This window comes from Taudactylus pleione, unplaced genomic scaffold, assembly GCF_031769625.1.
Source record: "Taudactylus pleione unplaced genomic scaffold, aTauple2 ptg000618l, whole genome shotgun sequence".
Taxonomy (NCBI): Eukaryota; Metazoa; Chordata; class Amphibia; order Anura; family Myobatrachidae; genus Taudactylus; species Taudactylus pleione.
The window spans coordinates 1,164,866-1,180,600 of NW_028285020.1; the positions used below are offsets into that span (position 1 = coordinate 1,164,866).

The following is a 15,735-nucleotide window of genomic DNA, read 5'->3' on the forward strand; positions in this document are numbered from 1 at the left end:
TCAGTCACAGTATGTGTGTATGTATGTCAGTCACAGTATGTGTGTGTGTATGTATGTCAGTCACAGTATGTGTGTGTGTATGTATGTCAGTCACAGTATGTGTGTGTGTATGTCAGTCACAGTATGTGTGTGTGTATGTCAGTCACAGTATGTGTGTATGTATGTCAGTCACAGTATGTGTGTGTATGTATGTCAGTCACAGTATGTGTGTGTATGTATGTCAGTCACAGTATGTGTGTATGTATGTCAGTCACACTATGTGTGTATGTATGTCAGTCACAGTATGTATGTATGTATGTCAGTCACAGTATGTGTGTGTGTATGTCAGTCACAGTATGTGTGTATGTATGTCAGTCACAGTATGTGTGTGTATGTATGTCAGTCACAGTATGTGTGTGTATGTATGTCAGTCACAGTATGTGTGTATGTATGTCAGTCACAGTATGTGTGTATGTATGTCAGTCACACTATGTGTGTATGTATGTCAGTCACAGTATGTGTGTATGTATGTCAGTCACAGTATGTGTGTGTGTATGTATGTCAGTCACAGTATGTGTGTGTGTATGTCAGTCACAGTATGTGTGTATGTATGTCAGTCACAGTATGTGTGTATGTATGTCAGTCACAGTATGTGTGTGTGTATGTATGTCAGTCACAGTATGTGTGTGTGTATGTATGTCAGTCACAGTATGTGTGTGTATGTCAGTCACAGTATGTGTGTGTATGTCAGTCACAGTATGTGTGTATGTATGTCAGTCACAGTATGTGTGTGTATGTATGTCAGTCACAGTATGTGTGTGTATGTATGTCAGTCACAGTATGTGTGTATGTATGTCAGTCACACTATGTGTGTATGTATGTCAGTCACAGTATGTATGTATGTATGTCAGTCACACTATGTGTGTATGTATGTCAGTCACACTATGTGTGTATGTATGTCAGTCACACTATGTGTGTATGTATGTCAGTCACACTATGTGTGTATGTATGTCAGTCACAGTATGTGTGTATGTATGTCAGTCACACTATGTGTGTATGTATGTCAGTCACAGTATGTGTGTGTATGTATGTCAGTCACAGTATGTGTGTGTATGTATGTCAGTCACAGTATGTGTGTGTATGTATGTCAGTCACAGTATGTGTGTATGTATGTCAGTCACAGTATGTGTGTATGTATGTCAGTCACAGTGTATGTATGTATGTCAGTCACAGTGTATGTGTGTGTGTATGTCAGTCACAGTGTATGTGTGTATATATGTCAGTCACAGTATGTGTGTATGTATGTATGTATGTCAGTCACAGTATGTGTGTGTGTGTGTATGTATGTCAGTCACACTATGTGTGTGTGTCTGTAGGTATGTCAGTCACAGTATGTGTGTATATGTCAGTCACAGTATGTGTGTGCGCTTATGTTTGTGTATGTATGTTAGTCACTTGCATATGTATTTATGTGTACTGCACACACTATGTATGTATTTATGTGTACTGCACGCACTGTGTATGTGTTTGTGCTGCAGGCACGGGGACAGAAGAGCTGGCAGCGTATGTTCTGTGTGTTGCGCGGGTGCCGGTTGCTCTGCTACAGACAGATCTGTAAGACCGACTCAGCACAAGAACCGGAACTAACTGTGTTCATCAATAAGGTGGGTGAGGACTGCTCATGTTTACATACATGTTACTATGGGTGTTCCCGGGCACAGTACGTCCTGTAACATGCACATGACATTCTCTGTCTCACAGGCTATAAATCAGGGGTTCCCAAACTTTTTCCTAGAGTAACAGTATTTTTCCACAGCACCCCTGGGCCAAAAGTTTCTTATTGACAAATTTAGCAAAAATTAAATAAAGTAAATTGTGCTTATATGTCACCCTTAGGGGGAAAGTTACTAAGATTCGAGTTTGGTCGAGATGAGTTTAGGCATTTTTCATCTCGCAAATTTACTAAAGACAAACTCTGTACTCAGTCATTTCTCTCTACTCGCTCGTAAAGCTCGGGTGAGATCGCAAACTCTAAGCAACCATCGGGCAAACTCGGAAATACTTTTCATGAAAAAGATACAAATCGGGAATTTACCAAGAATCGAGATTTTAATCTCGATTGAGATTGAAGCAAACTCGCAGAGAAATTGAAGTTTCAAACACTCCACCTCCTGAGCTGCGAGTTTTGCAGAAACATACACAGATCAGTGCGATCAGTGCGATTTGTGTATGTTTCTGCAGTGTTTTCTCTCTGCAAAACTCTCCCGAGCAAGCAGCCTGCACACATCAGTGAGATACATCAGTGAGATGATACATCAGTGAGACGGACACATCAGTGAGATGATACATCAGTGAGACGGACACATCAGTGAGATACATCAGTGAGACGATACATCAGTGAGACGGACACATCAGTGAGATGATACATCAGTGAGACGGACACATCAGTGAGATGATACATCAGTGAGACGGACACATCAGTGAGATACATCAGTGAGATGATACATCAGTGAGACGGACACATCAGTGAGATGATACATCAGTGAGACGGACACATCAGTGAGATGATACATCAGTGAGATACATCAGTGAGATGATACATCAGTGAGACGGACACATCAGTGAGATGATACATCAGTGAGACGCACACATCAGTGAGATACATCAGTGAGATGATACATCAGTGAGACGGACACATCAGTGAGATGATACATCAGTGAGACGGACACATCAGTGAGATGATACATCAGTGAGACACATCAGTGAGATGATACATCAGTGAGACACATCAGTGAGATGATACATCAGTGAGACGGACACATCAGTGAGATGATACATCAGTGAGACGGACACATCAGTGAGATGATACATCAGTGAGACGGACACATCAGTGAGATGATACATCAGTGAGACGGACACATCAGTGAGATACATCAGTGAGACACATCAGTGAGACACATCAGTGAGACGGACACATCAGTGAGATGATACATCAGTGAGACACATCAGTGAGACACATCAGTGAGATCAGTGAGACACATCAGTGAGATACATCAGTGAGACACATCAGTGAGATCAGTGAGACACATCAGTGAGACACATCAGTGAGACACATCAGTGAGACACATCAGTGAGACACATCAGTGAGATCAGTGAGACACATCTCAGTGAGACACATCAGTGAGATACATCAGTGAGATATGTGCTTGCTGCTTGTTTGGTCTACCTGTTAAATTATGTAGGGTCCCCCACCCTCAAAAGCATAACCAGCCCCACTCTGCTCAGCCAGTCCTGGTTCCTAAAATTACGGGGAACAAAACGAGTAGGGCACCTGGCTGCAGGGCTAGTGCTGGTTTTAAATATAGGGGCAAAAAAAAATGCATATGGGTCCCCCTATATTTAAAACCAGCACCGGGCCTAAACTGACTGGGGTGTAATGCCACAGCCCGAAGACCCTATTACTGGGTCTCCAGGGCCAAAGATTCACACCCCAAACCGGTCAGCCCAAGCCAGGGATCTCAGGGGAGGTGGGGACCCCTCTCAAAAAGGGGTCCCCCCTGTCCCAAAACCCCAGACTTATGCTGAAGCCCTGGGCTCTTCCCCGCACCCCTGGAGTGGTGGGTATGGGGGTAATAATATGTTCAAAAGTTCTAAACTATTGTAATTTACAGTGGAACTACAGGTGCCAGCATGCCTGCCGTTTGACACTTGTGGAACTACAAATGCCAGCAGACGGCCGGCACCTGTACCTCCACTGTAAAATAAATAGTTTAAAAAAAAACACAGTACACACGAACCGTCTAAAGTAAGACTTTATTACACACCTCCATCACTCACACTAAAGTCAGACTTTATTACACACCTACATCACTCACACTAAAGTAAGACTTTATTACACACCTACATCACTCACACTAAAGTAAGACTTTATTACACACCTACATCACTCACACTAAAGTAAGACTTTATTACACACCTACACCACTCACACTAAAGTAAGACTTTATTACACACCTACACCACTCACACTAAAGTAAGACTTTATTACACACCTCCATCACTCACACTAAAGTAAGACTTTATTACACACCTACCTCACTCACACTAAAGTAAGACTTTATTACACACCTCCATCACTCACACTAAAGTAAGACTTTATTACACACCTACATCACTCACACTAAAGTAAGACTTTATTACACACCTACATCACTCACACTAAAGTAAGACTTTATTACACACCTACATCACTCACACTAAAGTAAGACTTTATTACACACCTACATCACTCACACTAAAGTAAGACTTTATTACACACCTACATCACTCACACTAAAGTAAGACTTTATTACACACCTACATCACTCACACTAAAGTAAGACTTTATTACACACCTACATCACTCACACTAAAGTAAGACTTTATTACACACCTACATCACTCACACTAAAGTAAGACTTTATTACACACCTACATCACTCACACTAAAGTAAGACTTTATTACACACCTACATCACTCACACTAAAGTAAGACTTTATTACACACCTACATCACTCACACTAAAGTAAGACTTTATTACACACCTACACCACTCACACTAAAGTAAGACTTTATTACACACCTACACCACTCACACTAAAGTAAGACTTTATTACACACCTCCATCACTCACACTAAAGTAAGACTTTATTACACACCTCCATCACTCACACTAAAGTAAGACTTTATTACACACCTCCATCACTCACACTAAAGTAAGACTTTATTACACACCTACCTCACTCACACTAAAGTAAGACTTTAGTGTGAGTGATGTAGGTGTGTAATAAAGTCTTACTTTAGTGTGAGTGATGTAGGTGTGTAATAAAGTCTTACTTTAGTGTGAGTGATGTAGGTGTGTAATAAAGTCTTACTTTAGTGTGAGTGATGTAGGTGTATAATAAAGTAAGACTTTAGTGTGAGTGAGGTAGGTGTGTAATAAAGTCTTACTTTAGTGTGAGTGATGTAGGTGTGTAATAAAGTCTTACTTTAGTGTGAGTGGTGTAGGTGTGTAATAAAGTCTTACTTTAGTGTGAGTGATGTAGGTGTGTAATAAAGTCTTACTTTAGTGTGAGTGATGTAGGTGTGTAATAAAGTCTTACTTTAGTGTGAGTGATGTAGGTGTGTAATAAAGTCTTACTTTAGACGGTTCGTGTGTACTGTGGTTTTTTTTAAACTATTTATTTTACAGTGGAGGTACAGGTGCCGGCCGTCTGCTGGCATTTGTAGTTCCACAAGTGTCAAACGGCAGGCATGCTGGCACCTGTAGTTATACTGTAAAATACAATAGTTCATATCTATTTAACAATTTATTACTCCCGTACCCACAGCCCATTGGGGCGGAGAAGAGCACCGGGCTTCAGACCACGCCTGGGGTTTTGGGAGAGGGGCGACCCCTTCTTACCTCCCCCGAGATCCCCGGCTTGGGCTGACCGGCTTGGGGTGTGAATGCTTTGGCCATGGAGACCCGGTAATAGGATCTCCTGGCTGTGGCATTACACCCTGGTCGGTTTGGTTCCGGTGCTGGTTTTAATTATAGGGAGACCCATTACGCATTTTTCACCCCCTATATTTAAAACCAGCACTAGCCCTGCAGCCAGGTGGTGGTTCCTAAATTACCGTGGAACCCTACTCATTTTGTTCCCCATAATTTTAGGAACCAGGACTAGCTGAGCAGAGTGGGGCTGGTTATACTTTTGGGGGAGGGGGACCCTACATAATTTAACAGGTAGACCAAACAAGCAGCAAGCACATATCTCACTGATGTATCTCACTGATGTGTCTCACTGATGTGTCTCACTGATGTGTCTCACTGATGTGTCTCACTGATGTATCTCACTGATGTGTCTCACTGATGTGTCTCACTGATGTGTCTCACTGATGTGTCTCACTGATGTATCATCTCACTGATGTATCATCTCACTGATGTGTCTCACTGATGTGTCTCACTGATGTGTCTCACTGATGTATCATCTCACTGATGTATCTCACTGATGTATCTCACTGATGTGTCTCACTGATGTATCATCTCACTGATGTATCTCACTGACGTATCTCACTGATATGTGTCTCACTGAGGTCTCACTGACGTGTCTCACTGACGTATCTCACTGACGTGTCTCACTGACGTGTCTCACTGATGTATCATCTCACTGATGTGTCTCACTGATGTATCTCACTGATGTATCATCTCACTGATGTATCATCTCACTGATGTATCATCTCACTGATGTATCTCACTGATGTGTCTCACTGATGTATCATCTCACTGATGTATCTCACTGATGTGTCTCACTGATGTATCATCTCACTGATGTGTCTCACTGATGTGTCTCACTGATGTATCATCTCACTGATGTATCATCTCACTGATGTGTCTCACTGATGTGTCTCACTGATGTGTCTCACTGATGTGTCTCACTGATGTGTCTCACTGATGTATCATCTCACTGATGTATCTCACTGATGTATCTCACTGATGTGTCTCACTGATGTATCATCTCACTGATGTATCTCACTGACGTATCTCACTGATATGTGTCTCACTGAGGTCTCACTGACGTGTCTCACTGACGTGTCTCACTGACGTGTCTCACTGATGTATCATCTCACTGATGTGTCTCACTGATGTATCTCACTGATGTATCATCTCACTGATGTATCATCTCACTGATGTATCATCTCACTGATGTATCTCACTGATGTGTCTCACTGATGTATCATCTCACTGATGTATCTCACTGATGTGTCTCACTGATGTATCATCTCACTGATGTGTCTCACTGATGTGTCTCACTGATGTATCATCTCACTGATGTATCATCTCACTGATGTGTCTCACTGATGTGTCTCACTGATGTGTCTCACTGATGTATCTCACTGATGTGTCTCACTGATGTATCTCACTGATGTGTCTCACTGATGTATCTCACTGATGTGTCTCACTGATGTATCTCACTGATGTGTCTCACTGATGTGTCTCACTGATATGTGCCGGCTGCTTGCTCGGGAGAGTTTTGCAGAGAGAAGACACTGCCATCTCGGGTGAGAAATCTCATGTGAACCTGCTACTCGGGGGAGAAATCTCTTCACCATCGGTCAACTCACTTTCAGCTAAACTCACGAGATAAAAAAAACAAAAAACTCGATTAGACTCGATTGTTAGTAAATTTACCCCCTAGGTCTCAGTTATGTGCTGGGGGACAGGGCTGTGCTTCTTTTTGTCCACATATTTTTTGATTGGCAGCCATTAGCACTGGTTTTGTCTATCACACTGACTAAAAATCATTTTATTTGGTACCGGACCACCAACCTAAGGCCCCCCTGCAAGTGCCCTGAGGCACCCACTTTGGGAACCACTGCTATAAATTATACATGTGGATAAAATCACCTTTATAATGAGAGACTTGTATATTTTCTGTAAAAACCCTGCTACGCCCTCTGTAAACCCACCGATATGTACAACCCATGTGTGTTACCTATGACACTGCAAGCCAAACAATCATGCTGCCTCAGAGTGATACAAAATATAAAAGTCCTCTTTGGATTTTTCTGATGGTGTAACACTGCAAAGGAATACAGGGTGCAATGAACATAGAACATATACTGGTATATAGATATTCAGCATGGTAATGAATTATAATGGCCATTGCCGTGTTTATAGCTGATGACAATCTGGGTTGTGTTCGCAGTATGTTCTAGGAATCTACAAACAGATGTGTTAATGAATCCTGTGCTCTTCTCCAGGAGACCAAAATCCGGTGTTCAGATCGCGAGGGACAGAGCCATGGGCTCAGCTTGTCCATTACTAACTGGTATGGCTGCGAGGAAGTAACTCACACTGCCAGGACCGAGGGCCGTGAAGATCTGCGTCGATGGATGGAGGCATTTTGGCAACATTTCTATGACATGAGTAAGTGTCAGCTGTGTTACTGATAAATACAGGCTGATGTATTATCCTCAGCCATCTTATGGCCTTCATCTCTTCTTTCCAGGATCTCTTCATTCTGTCTCCTGTCTGGCATCTATCATATCATGTGGTCTCCTGACCGGTGTCTGTCTTACCGTTCTCTCTCCTGTCCAGTATCTGTCTCATCATTCTGTCTTCTGTCCAGTATCTGTCCCATCATTCGGTCTCCTGTCCAGTATCTGTCCCATCATTCTTTCTTGTGTGTGGTGTCTGTCCCATTGTTATATCTCCTGTCTGGTGCCTGTCCCATCATTCTGTCTTCTGTCCATTGCCTGTCCAATTATTTTATTAGTAGTCATAAGAAAACATTAATCAGTTATGCGATTCCTTGGCGCTCTCCAACTTAGGTTGTTCTCCCAACAGTTTAAAGCTTTGACCCTTCTCCCTGATGGTCTCCAGTTTAGGTCATTCTCCCTGGCTGTCTCCAGCTTAGATGCCCATCTTTAGCTCCAACCATTCACCCTTGCTGTCTCCACCTTAGACCATTTTCCCTGGTGGTCTCCAGGTTAGATTGTTCTCCCTGGCTATCTACAGCTTAGACAGTTTTCCCTGGCGTTCTCCAGTTTAGACTGTTCTCCCTGGCCATCTACAGCTTAGACCGTTTTCCCTGGTGTTCCCCCTGGCATTCTCCAGTTTAGACTGTTCTCCCTGGCATTCTCCAGCTTAGATTGGTCTACCTGGCCATCTAGAACTTAGACCATTTTCCCTGGCCATCTAGAGCTTAGATCAATTTCCCTGGCAATCTCCAGCTTGGATTGTTCTCCCTGATGTTCTCCAGCTTAGATTGTTCTCTCTAGTGGTCTCCAGCTTAGACTGTTCTCCCTGGCGTTCTCCAGCTTAGACTGTTCTCCCTGGCGTTCTCCAGCTTAGACTGTTCTCCCTGGCGTTCTCCAGCTTAGATTGGTATCCCTGGCGTTCTCCAGGTTAGACTGTTCTACCTGGCGTTCTCCAGCTTAGACTGTTCTCCCTGGCATTCTCCAGCTTAGACTGTTCTCCCTGGCGTTCTCCAGGTTAGATTGTTCTCCCTGGCGTTCTCCAGCTTAGATTGTTCTCCCTGGTGTTCTCAAGCTTTCATCATTCTCACTGGCGGCCTTCAGCTTAGACCCTTCTTCCTGCTGACCAACATAGACCATCCTCCCTGACCGCCTCCAGCTTAGACCATCCGCCCTATTGGTCTCCTGCTTAGGGGTATATTAAGAATCATATCTGGTTAATATTGCATTTCTGTGAAAGTTTCCCCTGATTTTAAAACATGGAGATTTAGCAACGGCAAACAAGAGTGTACAAACATGATTCTATTGCAAAGCACGGCTGAACACACAAATAGAAGCCAATACACCATCAAACAAACTTGCAAGCACGAGCGCCAAGAGGGGGGGTGGGTACTGATTACCTGGGCTTGGGCTGCCCGCAGCATCTCACGGTTTTTTTCTCCACCTTATTTTCTTAAAATAAGACCACTCTTAGCCAATCAGTGGCCGCTGTCAGTTGATTTTGCCTCCTGGACAAGAGGACCGATTAGCACCCTGGTGTGGGTGCTGTAAGTATGTAGTGCCAGTGAGAGATTGTGTAAATAAGTGTTTAAGCCTTCGGTATTCATGTCATGTTTTACAGTGGTGGTACAGGTACCAGCTGCCTGCTGCCACTTGTGGTTCTACAAGTGCCACAGGGCAGACTTGCTGAAACCTGTAGATCCATTGTGAAGAACAATATTAGTACTATGTTTAACCTGTTACTTACGCACCCACCGCCACCAGGGGTGCGGGAAAGAGCTGCTGGATTCTCGGGAGGAGGGATCTCCATTTTATTTTTCGGGTCCCCACTTTCCAAGGATCGCCAGCCCTGGGCTGACCAGTTTGAAGCTGGAGAATAATTTGGCAGGAGGACCTCACACTGTGTGTCTCCCTGCTGTGGCATTACCATCCCAGCTGGTTCAGCCCAGTGAAGGTTATAGGAAAATAGGGGGAACTCTGTGTGTGGTTTTTGTCCTGAGTTTCCTGTACCAGAACAGGCTTAGAAGTCCAGGGCTGGTTATGTTTTTTGGTGGAGGACCCCACACCGCTTTATTTTCTGATTTTTTTAACACTTTATTACACATATAGCACACAGAAGTCTGCACAACACACTGCTCACAGGCAGGTACAGTATCTATTAATTTCAGCCAAATACAACTGAACTCGCACATGATCAAATGCGATTCCATAGATCACTGGGAAACGCGATTCCATAGAGCACTGCCAAAGGTGATTCCATAGATCACTGGCAAAAACGATTCCATAGATCACTGCCAAAGGCAATTCCACAGATCTCTGGCAAACGCGATTCCACAGATCTCTGGCAAACGTGATTCCATAGATCACTGGCAAACACGATTCCACAGATTACTGGCAAACGCAATTCCACAGATCACTGGCAAATGCAATTCCACAGATCACTGGCAAACACGATTCCATAGATCACTGGCAAACACGATACCATAGATCACTGGCAAACGCGATTCCATAGATCAGTGGCAAACACGATTCCATAGATCACTGGCAAACACGATTCCATAGATCACTGGCAAACGTGATTCCATAGATCACCGACGATTCAGTCAGAAACAATTCTTAGTAAATGTGTGAGTTTGTTTGAGAATAACCCACATGTGTCCCAGCAACGCCTAGTGTCTTCATTCTCCACCAGAAACGATTCTTAGTAAATTTACCCCTTAGACCAGGGGTGGGCAATAAGCAGCCCTCCAGCCCTGTGTCCCAGCATGCCCAGCAACAGTTTTAACATGGCTAAATAGCAAAACTGTGGCAGAGCATGCTGGAATGTGTAGCTATGCAACAGCTCTGGGACCACCTTGCTCACACCTGCCTTAGACTGTGCCCCCTGGCTATCTCCAGCTTAGACTGTGCCCCCTGGCTATCTCCATCTTAGGCTGTGCCCCCTGGCTATCTCCATTTTAGGCTGTGCCCTCTGGCTATCTCCAGCTTAGACTGTGCCCCCTGGCTATCTCCATCTTAGGCTATGCCCCCTGGCTATCTCCAGCTTAGGCTGTGCTCCCTGGCAATCTCCAGCTTAGGCTGTGCTCCGTGGCTATCTCCAGCTTAGGCTGTGCACCCTGGCTAGCTCCAGCTTAGACTGTGCTCCCTGGCTATCTCCAGCTTAGACTGTGCTCCCTGGCTATCTCCAGCTTAGACTGTGCTCCCTGGCTATCTCCAGCTTAGGCTGTGCTCCCTGGCTATCTCCATCTTAGGCTGTGCTCCCTGGCTATCTCCAGCTTACACTGTGCCCCCTTGCTATCTCCAGCTTAGACTGTGCTCCCTGGCTATCTCCAGCTTAGACTGTTCTCTCTGATGGCCTCCAGCTCCAACTTGGCCTGGTCTCCCTGACAGCCTCCAGCTTGCACCATTCTCCCTGGCGGTCTCCAACTTATGCTTGGCATACACTGTGATTGCCACGGTCCATCAGTAATTATCGGTTTGTCGAACATGCTGAAATCATCCAGCATGTCTGATAGTTCTGATAATTGGTTGGCCGCATCTGGCAGGGTATGTGCTGCCGTGGCCGCCTGCCCATTTCCTACACAAGGGACGGGCGCAGATATTGTGGCAATACACTGTAATATACGATATCTGCTAGGCTTCAGCTTGTCAGATAAAATGTCTGTCGGTCCTACAGACATTATATCTGACAGTATGCCCAGCCTGAGACCATTCCTCTGTAAATCACATTGTGGGAAGCAGAATTGCAACATTGCCGATCAGCCGCTATGTACGGTAGAAGGATGGATTTATGGGTAACACTATTTCCATGTCGGCCCTTTGGGTAGATGCTTCATGTACTGTTGTGCTGGTGCAGCATTGGCCGCAGTAGCACTCCCAAATCGCAGGCATAAATGCGTATCCATGCAGAGCAGCGCAGTTCAGCCCCAGCGTCATAAGCACCCTGCGTGAGCCAGAGATACCACTCTATACAGCAGAAACAACTCCCTGTCATGTATATAACTAAAAGCAAAATGGTAAATCACACACACAAACATATAATACATGTCATCTTGTCACAACCAGTTCAGCATGTATATGATCTTTCCTCTACCACCCCAGCATATATGAGTCTCTCTGTGTGCGCACCTATTCACCATTGCGCGAACACCCCCTTGGAGTACTCATTGTAGGTCATAGCACACAGAGAAGGGCTCATAAGCTGACAATCTACTACAGAGGATCACTAAGAACCTCTTCCCTTCCATAGGATAGGTTAGGGAGCTACCCCTTACATGGCAGCCCATGATGTGGCACTGTGTGGTAGAGCATGATGTGGTACTGTGTGGTCCATTCTCAGGAATAGGAGAGACAGATTTGTGGCGTATACACAGTTTGTCCATATTGCCCACGCGGCTGCTATACAATCATACATGGTCTTCCCAATCACTTGGTGACATAGGAAGTGGCCACATTAGCCAATGAGTATCCATTCTGACCAGCTGTATGAACACAATGCTATCACAGAGAGGAGGTGCACCCCCACTAGTGGTCTGAGTCGCATTACAGTGTCACATGTTACTCTTTAGGTCAATGGAAGCAATGCTGTGATGACTTGATGAAGATAGAAACACCACCACCCAAAAGGCCAGCAGCTCCTCTAACGAAGCAGGGTTCCCTCTATCATGAAATGGGTGAGTAGAGATGTGTTCTGGAGATAAGGAGACAAGAAATGTATCAGAAGAGTGATGGAGATAAGAGAGATGTATGAGAAGGGTGATGGAGATAAGGAGTAGAGAGATGTATGAGAAGGGTGATGGAGATAAGGAGTAGAGAGATGTATGAGAAGGATGATGGAGATAAGGAGTAGAGAGATGTATGAGAAGGATGATGGAGATAAGGAGTAGAGAGATGTATGAGAAGGGTGATGACAAGGGGAGTATAAAGAACATTTTGGAAGGAGGATGAGGAGAAGAATATCCAATGTGAAGATTGTTTAAGCGCAAATGGAGGAAAATAGGATAAATTAGAGATGAGAGACGATGAGAATGTATATTGTAAAAGGAGAATGCAATGGAGCAGTGTGTATAGACATACTGATAGACACTGAGGAGTATATGTACTATAGTGCGGGTTTTTAGAAGTAGAGATGTTGCCCATAGCAACCAGAGTATAGCTATGATCTTCTAGAAGATGCTAGATAAATGATGCAATGAAAATGTATTTAATACAACACCTAAGCGCATCAAGGTAAAGCAGCCAACAGTGGAGACACTAGGGTACCTTAAATCCCTAAAGTGAAATTGGTGACAAAAATTATAATATGTGTAACCACCATGTGGCGCTATAACCAACCAATCAAGAAAGAAACAAATGGTTAACTACTTTCCTTTCCTGCTCCCTCTTTGGACGGTATGTCAGGAAAATTCCCAATATGTGGAGAAAGAGATATGCACAATAGTGTGAAATTGAAAACAACAAGTGAATTTATTCATCAAAAACACACAAACATATAAACTGATCATAAATTAGGCTTAATGTAGCCACAACAATGCCTGTTAGGGCATAGTATAGTTATTTTTAAAATTAGAGAGGGGGGCCATATGCCCTGCGTACAAGAACCAAGATGTAAAAGGGCGTTTGTGAGTGCAATGCTGACCATCCGGATCGAGTCAAGCAGTGACTAACCAACGAACACCGGTACTGGGGGTCACAGGTCCTTCTCCTCAATGTATCAGCTCTGCTGAAGTTCACGCGGAAGTTAGAGAAATGCACAGAAGGACTCAATTTAGGACGGGAGCCGCGAACCAGAAGTTGTGGTATGCGTCACTTCCGGTTTTGTCATTCCGGGATTCAGGAGGGGCTAATCCACTTCCTGGAAAAAGGGTATATAAGAGCAGAATGGAGATAGACTCTGCATCCTTCTGAAGAAGAGCCAGGTGGGCTCGAAACGCATTAAGGACAGCAGAGCTGATACATTGAGGAGAAGGACCTGTGACCCCCAGTACCGGTGTTCGTTGGTTAGTCACTGCTTGACTCGATCCGGACGGTCAGCATTGCACTCACAAACGCCCTTTTACATCTTGGTTCTTGTACGCAGGGCATATGGCCCCCCTCTCTAATTTTAAAAATAACTATACTATGCCCTAACAGGCATTGTTGTGGCTACATTAAGCCTAATTTATGATCAGTTTATATGTTTGTGTGTTTTTGATGAATAAATTCACTTGTTGTTTTCAATATCACACTATTGTGCATATCTCTTTCTCCACATATTGGGAATTTTCCTGACATACCGTCCAAAGAGGGAGCAGGAAAGGAAAGTAGTTAACCATTTGTTTCTTTCTTGATTGGTTGGTCATAGCGCCAAATGGTGGCTAGATAAATGATAATTAAAATCTGATTGGTTGCCATGGGCAACATCTTCACATCTAAAAACCCTCACTTTAGTAACTATACCCCTGAGTGAGGACAGTCTAAGCTGCTTTCCATTAAATTATGAAATATTTAATTTCTGAGACCACCTTTATTGCGCATCAGTGATGTACATTGCTGTACAATCTGTTATAACAACTAACATTACACTTACCTGTCTATTACATTCAGCATAACACTGTCTCTTTCTTTCTCCTGTGTCTGTATACTTCGCATTGCACCCCCTTTTCCCCATCTCTGTGCTTTCTCCCCCTGCACGGTGCTCACCTTTCCCCATCTCTGTGCCCTCTCCCCCTGCACGGTGCTCACCTTTCCCCATCTCTGTGCTTTCTCCCCCTGCACGGTGCTCACCTTTCCCCATCTCTGTGCCCTCTCCCCCTGCACGGTGCTCACCTTTCCCCATCTCTGTGCCTTCTTCTCCCTGCACGGTGCTCACCTTTCCCCATCTCTGTGCCTTCTCCCCCTGCACGGTGCTCACCTTTCCCCATCTCTGTGCCCTCTCCCCCTGCACGGTGCTCACCTTTCCCCATCTCTGTGCCTTCTCCCCCTGTATGGTGCTCACCTTTCCCCATCTCTGTGCCTTCTCCCCCTGCACGGTGCTCACCTTTCCCCATCTCTGTGCCTTCTCCCCCTGCACGGTGCTCACCTTTCCCCATCTCTGTGCCCTCTCCCCCTGCACGGTGCTCACCTTTCCCCAACTCTGTGCCTTCTTCTCCCTGCACGGTGCTCACCTTTCCCCATCTCTGTGCCTTCTCCCCCTGCACGGTGCTCACCTTTCCCCATCTCTGTGCCCTCTCCCCCTGCACGGTGCTCACCTTTCCCCATCTCTGTGCCTTCTCCCCCTGTATGGTGCTCACCTTTCCCCATCTCTGTGCCTTCTCCCCCTGCACGGTGCTCACCTTTCCCCATCTCTGTGCCCTCTCCCCCTGCACGGTGCTCACCTTTCCCCATCTCTGTGCCTTCTTCTCCCTGCACGGTGCTCACCTTTCCCCATCTCTGTGCCTTCTCCCCCTGTATGGTGCTCACCTTTCCCCATCTCTGTGCCTTCTTCTCCCTGTATGGTGCTCACCTTTCCCCATCTCTGTGCTTTCTCCCCCTGTATGGTGCTCACCTTTCCCCATCTCTGTGCTTTCTCCCCCTGTATGGTGCTCACCTTTCCCCATCTCTGTGCCTTCTCCCCCTGCACGGTGCTCACCTTTCCCCATCTCTGTGCCTTCTCCCCCTGCATGGTGCTCACCTTTCCCCATCTCTGTGCCTTCTCCCCCTGCGCGGTGCTCACCTTTCCCCATCTCTGTGCCTTCTCTCCCTGCACGGTGCTCACCTTTCCCCAACTCTGTGCC

General features: G+C 45.1%; 1 protein-coding gene across 8 annotated transcripts in view; it reads left to right on the plus strand.

Moving 5' to 3' along the window:
- Positions 1-15,735, plus strand: part of RTKN (rhotekin) — a 153,487-nt gene that overhangs the window by 124,435 nt on the left and 13,317 nt on the right. For all 8 annotated transcript variants that reach the window (XM_088454466.1, XM_088454463.1, XM_088454468.1 and 5 more), the window contains exons 9-11: positions 1,518-1,643; positions 7,766-7,931; positions 12,550-12,654. In XM_088454466.1, the coding sequence (XP_088310592.1) occupies positions 1,518-1,643; positions 7,766-7,931; positions 12,550-12,654 (397 nt within the window). The remainder of the gene's footprint in view (positions 1-1,517; positions 1,644-7,765; positions 7,932-12,549; positions 12,655-15,735) is intronic.